The sequence below is a fragment of the Megalobrama amblycephala genome, linkage group LG12 (assembly GCF_018812025.1).
Source record: "Megalobrama amblycephala isolate DHTTF-2021 linkage group LG12, ASM1881202v1, whole genome shotgun sequence".
In the NCBI taxonomy this organism is placed as follows: domain Eukaryota; kingdom Metazoa; phylum Chordata; class Actinopteri; order Cypriniformes; family Xenocyprididae; genus Megalobrama; species Megalobrama amblycephala.
This window is the reverse complement of record NC_063055.1, coordinates 25,047,712-25,053,475: the sequence shown is the minus strand read 5'-3', so window position 1 is coordinate 25,053,475 and position 5,764 is coordinate 25,047,712. Positions and strand designations below refer to the sequence as shown.

The 5,764-nt window shown below is 36.2% G+C and overlaps 1 protein-coding gene across 1 annotated transcript; it reads left to right on the top strand.

Annotated features, from left to right (window-relative positions):
- The first annotated feature begins 527 nt into the window (after positions 1–527).
- On the top strand, positions 528–3,276 carry taf10 (TAF10 RNA polymerase II, TATA box binding protein (TBP)-associated factor). The gene is made up of 5 exons (XM_048209966.1): positions 528–871; positions 1,050–1,207; positions 1,288–1,352; positions 2,714–2,828; positions 2,953–3,276. The coding sequence occupies exons 1-5, from the start codon at positions 736–738 to the stop codon at positions 3,040–3,042; spliced, it is 564 nt and encodes a 187-aa protein (XP_048065923.1). The 5' UTR covers positions 528–735; the 3' UTR covers positions 3,043–3,276.
- Positions 3,277–5,764: the final 2,488 nt, after the last annotated feature.

The following is a 5,764-nucleotide window of genomic DNA, read 5'->3' as shown; positions in this document are numbered from 1 at the left end:
CATTTTGTTTATATTGGTTGTGTGTGTGTGTGTGTGTGTGTGTGTGTGTCGCTCATTCACTTATCTAAAATGAATATATATATATATATTATTGGGTAGTATATATAAATATAAAACATTATTTTATACCTACATTAATAAAAAATATTATTGGTTGCTTTAAATTAATAGAAATAATATACATTTGTTTTGTTTTATGTTTGAGGAGAATGTGTCACATAAGCACTAGTGTGATGAGAAGTAAAGCACTCGGTTTATAAAAATTAATCTTAATAAAAAGTATGAAGTCAAGCACTAGGTGGAGCTATTTGCAAGCCCTCGTCAGTCGACGCATGAAATATTTTTCTCTTTTTTCTCTATTTACCTAAATTACAAAATATCACTTGTATAAAACAAAGTTATCACAAGGTTTGTGTTTGAAATTTAGTGAAACAAAACTCGCTAGGACAAAAATCTGCTGAAACCATCTATCCCGGAACTATTGTTCACATTTCTGATATGAAGCCATGTATGAAGCTCAAAGCAGCTCTCCGGAATTCGTACTAGTTGCACACGGAAGTGTTGATCACGTGACACATTTCTAGCGTAAATAGTTTCTCCAAACGGCGAATGATCCCCGACCCTGCTGTTTCAGCTGCATAAATGCGTACTAGACTTAACTTTTTCTTAGTTTAAAATACGTAGATTTTGTTTAGTATCGCCAGCGTATTAGCATATCGAAACTAAGCAGGAAAAATGAACGTGGATCTTCCTCAAACCGGACAGACTGGAGCAGCCGTCGCATCCAGCACATCTACATCCAGCAGCAACTGCGTCCCGAACAGCAGCTCCACAAACGCCAGCAGCATCCCTTCGGTCGGCATCGGTAATGGTGGGTGAACTGTCTGTGCGACAGTTTGGATGCTCAAAGAGTTGCTGTTGTCTTTTAGCATTAGCTATATGAGTCCTTGTCTGTATATAAGATTGTAAATATGGGCAGAGGTGTATTTATAGGCGAAATGTTTGTTATTTGTGCAGTTCTGAATGTCTGTGGTATTTCCCTCTCACAGTTCCCACTTCGGCTGCCATGGCAACTCCATCCTCCGACTCCACCGTGTCAAACGGGGTGTATGTGCCCACAGGCATCGCCAATGGAGATGTGAAACCCGTTATTTCAACTACACCACTGGCCGATTTCCTCATGCAGTTGGAGGACTACACTCCCACAGTGAGTCCTCATATTTTTGCAGTATGTTCTTTGGTTATTTGTGGTATATTGTGAGTTGTAACAAACCGTCTGTGTTTCAGATCCCAGACGCAGTCACAGGATACTACCTCAACCGAGCTGGTTTTGAAGCATCAGATCCAAGAATGTGAGTTCTAACAATGCTTTGATGCATCCGATTAACATTTTTAACAAGATCTCAAGTTTGTTCATATTACAAGTAGTCTGGAGACCTGTTGACATCATGAACCATAACTATATTATCATCCACATTAATGGATGATAACATTCTGTTTATTGACAGTGTTGCTATTCTTAACTAAAACTATAAAACGATTAAAAGTCAATTTATTTGAAGGACAGCTTACTTAAAATATAAATATTTGGTTATTTTGGCAGTTAACTGAAATAAAACGAGCTTAAATTGAAGTACAAAAATTACTAAATCTAAAATTGAAATAAAAATAAAGCTAAATAAATGTATAAAGAAAGAAATTATAAAAGCACATTACAAAACTACTAATACTAAAATTGAAATGAAACCTGAAAAGATGGAAAAAAAAAAGAAAAAAGAAAAAAAAGCTAATTTAAATATTTGGCCTTAAATATCACATGTATCACACATTATGTTTAGAGAAGAGTATTGCATTGCTTGTAATACATAAGGCAGTATTGAAATGCTATATTTCTTAAATGGTTAGTTCACCCAAAAATGAAATTTCTGTTATTTATTACTCACCCTCATGTTGTTCCAAACCCGTAAGACCTTCGTTCATCTTCAGAACACAATTTAAGATATTTTTGATGAAATTCGAGGGTATCTAAAGCACACATAGGCAGCAACGTCATTGCACCTTTTGAGGTCCAGAAAGGTAGTAAAACATTGTTAAAATAGTCAACGTGACTACAGTGTTATGAAGTGCACAAAAACAAAAATAATGGCTTCATTTAACAATTTGAACTGTTGTCAAATGCAGTTGACGTAGTGAATGCAGTGCAGTCTTCGGTGTTTACGTCCGAACGACGGCTCAGTATTGAGCCGAAGCCTGCACTGCATTCACTACGTCAACTGCATTTGACAACAGTTCAAATTGTTAAATAAAGTCGTTATTTTTTTGTTTTTGCGCACAAAAAGTATTCTCGTCGCTTCATAACATTAAGGTTGAACGACTGTAGTCACATTAACTGTTTTAAATGTGTTTTTACTACCTTTCTGGACCTCAAAATGACGTTGATGCGAGTGTGGGTCTGATACCCTCAGATTTCCTCAAAAATATCTTAATTTGTGTTCCGAAGATGAACAAAGGTCTTACAGGTGTGGAACGACATGAGGGTGAGTAATTAATGACAGAATTTTCATTTTTGGGCAAACTAACCCTTTAATTTAAATGTCTGGTGTCAAAAACCTTAGCATGTACTCATCAGGGTTTAAAAAAAACACATGCTTTCAAGTCTTCATAAACTCCTCAAGAATCATCCTTACATCAATATCCTCTTGTATGTTGTCAGAATCCGTCTCATATCCCTGGCATCGCAGAAGTTCATCTCAGACATTGCAAACGACGCACTACAGCACTGCAAAATGAAGGGCACGGCTTCTGGAAGCTCTCGAAACAAGGCCAAGGTTTGTGCTCTCAAATTGTCATACAGTTATCTGTTATATAATGAATATTTGAATCTGCAGGTCATAATTTGTACAATATAAAAATGTGATATCTCTTGTACATGCTATTCATCTCACTTGCCAGGACAAGAAATACACGCTGACAATGGAAGATCTGACACCAGCCCTGGCAGAGTATGGCATAAATGTTAAGAAACCTCACTACTTCATCTGAGGGGACGTGCCTCATTCAAATGGACTGCTGGAAATGTGCTGTTTGTCACATCAGAGCTTTGAAGACATTGTCCTTCAGTGTGGGAACCATCAGCCCACCGGCCCAGAGCTTTTAGGGATTTAGCATCTTTTTTTGTATTTTCGTTAATCGTGTTTAAGTTGTTTGATTACGCCATACCATGTGACTTTAGTTAATGCCAGTGAAATGTTGTATAAATAAATTCATTGTAATTAAGTTCCTCATTTTGTTTGTGTAATTGTATGTCTTCTGATACTGAAGCCTACTGGGATCAGTTAGTCTGTAAGGCGTTTACATTTGTGATGTCAGTTCATACACTGTCTAAACTTCTCGTCTCTGCTTTATGGATTTAGTTTCACGCCATAAGAGGCTTGAGCTGTAACGTGTCGCAGTATTAATAGTACCTGGAGCTGCTCTCAAGTTTCCCTCTCTGCAGTGTAGTACAGCTGCACACTCATCACTCCATCTGTCTAGAGCAAACATGATCATAATATATAAATACTAACCTTTGCTTTTGGCTATTTGCAGTTGCTTTTAACTGTATGTGCTCACAGGCAAATTTAATGCAGCTGTAAGCTCAATAATAGGGTGACAGTGCAGTTCTATTATGATGATTTAAAGCTATTCAGTGAAATAAAAAACAATTAAATTATTTCTCTCCGTTTATTTGAGAAACAGTGGATAAATATAGTTTATTTAAGCAGTACTATTACCCCCAAATGGTTTAAACATTTTCCAGATTATGAATCCAAATGGCTAGAGAGCCTTTTCCCATTTCCAAAGAAAAAAAGTGAACAATGTTTCTCCCGTTTATAAAATTGCACTTTTAACCTCATTACATATTCATTTGAAAGACACACAGGCTGAGGTGGAAAGAGAAAATGTGTGCATCTGCACAATGCAAATACATCAACAAAAATATTGTACTTTGCAATTAAATATAAAAACATGTCCTGAACAGAAATGACAAATTAAGCCTTGTACAAAAGAAAATACAGCTTTAAGACTTCAATCTGTGGCATCGTTCAACACATTCTTCTGTTTTTCAAGTTCAACTGTTTCAAAAAGATGCAACGTTGCAGCAGTCAGTAGTCAGCTGTTATGTTTAGAAGATTAAAAAAACTGGTACATTGTTGCAGAGTGAAAAACTTTTCTAGATTGTGTTTTTCATTATTATTTTAGTCAAGTATCTGCACTGTATTTGTGATGTGCATGCTTTACATGCTTTGATTAGTTACTTTTAGTTAGTTTTAAAAGTAATGCATTACAATATTGTTTTACTGTTAAAGTAATGTGTCACTTTACTTTAATGTTACTTTTTCTCACCTTGGCTTGGCTTAATAACATGTGGACCTGGTTTCACAAACAAGGCTTAGCCTAAACCAGGATTAGGCCTTAGTTCAATTAGGGCATTTAAAAGTGCCCTAGATTATGTTTTTAAAAGATGTAATATAAGTCTAAGGTGTCCCCTGAATGTGTCTGTGAAGTTTCAGCTCAAAATACCCCATAGATTTTTTTTTAATTAATTTTTTTAACTGCCTATTTTGGGGCATCATTATAAACGCGCCGATTTTATGCTGCGGCCCCTTTAAATCCCGTGCTCTTAAACAGTGCCTTAACAAAGTTGCCTTAAACAGTGCCTTAACAAAGTTTACACAGCTAATATAACCCTCAAAATGGATCTTTACAAAGTGTTCGTCATGCATGCGTCGGATTATGTGAGTATTGTATACTGTTATATTGTTTACTTCTGATTTTGAATGAGTTCGATAGCGCTCCGTGGCTAACGGCTAATGCTACACTGTTGGAGAGATTTATAAAGAATGAAGTTGTGTTTATGAATTATACAGACTGCAAGTGTTTAAAAATGAAAATAGCGACGGCTCTCTTGTCTCCGTGAATACAGTAATAACCGATGGTAACTTTAACCACATTTAACAGTACATTAGCAACATGCTAACGAAACATTTAGAAAGACAGTTTACAAATATCACTAAAAATATCATGTTATCATGGATCATGTCAGTTATTATTGCTCCATCTGCCATTTTTTGCTATTGTTCTTGCTTGCTTACCTAGTCTGATGATTTGGTTGTGCACATCCAGACGTTAATACTGGCTGCCCTTGTCTAATGCCTTTTATAATGTTGGGAACATGGGCTGGCATATGCAAATATTGGGGGCGTACACCCCGGCTGTTACGTAACAGTCGGTGTTATGTTGAGATTCGCCTGTTCTTCGGAGGTCTTTTAAACAAATGAGATTTATATAAGAAGGAGGAATCAATGGAGTTTGAGACTCACTGTATGTCATTTCCATGTACTGAACTCTTGTTATTTAACTATGCCAAGATTTTCATTCGAGGGCACCTTTAAGTAACTTTTATAAACATGTCTTAGAAAAAAATATTACTGATGTGCATCTTGAGACAAAACAATTACAGTGACATATTTTGAGATATCTCAGAGCAAGTTTCTTTCAGTTGAAACAGTTCAAACATGCATTTTAGTCTAGGAAAAAAAGCCTTGTTTGTGAAATCGGGGGAAAAAGTTATATTTTTATGCCAGAAGTGAAATGAAAAGGCTTCAGGCTGAAGGAAATGCAAATTCACGTCTGTACAGTAGAGGTCGCAGACAAACCTTTCAGCTGTGCTGCCATAAAATGGACACAGGACACAAAAGTTGCATCAGCAATAAAAAATTAA

Excerpts from the sequence above, each read along its gene's own strand:
- taf10 (XM_048209966.1), top strand. The coding sequence starts at position 736 with ATGAACGTGGATCTTCCTCAAACCGGACAGACTGGAGCAGCCGTCGCA. Across the intron at positions 1,208-1,287 it reads TGGAGGACTACACTCCCACA|ATCCCAGACGCAGTCACAGG; the intron begins GTGAGTCCTCAT and ends TCTGTGTTTCAG. Across the intron at positions 1,353-2,713 it reads GAAGCATCAGATCCAAGAAT|AATCCGTCTCATATCCCTGG; the intron begins GTGAGTTCTAAC and ends GTATGTTGTCAG.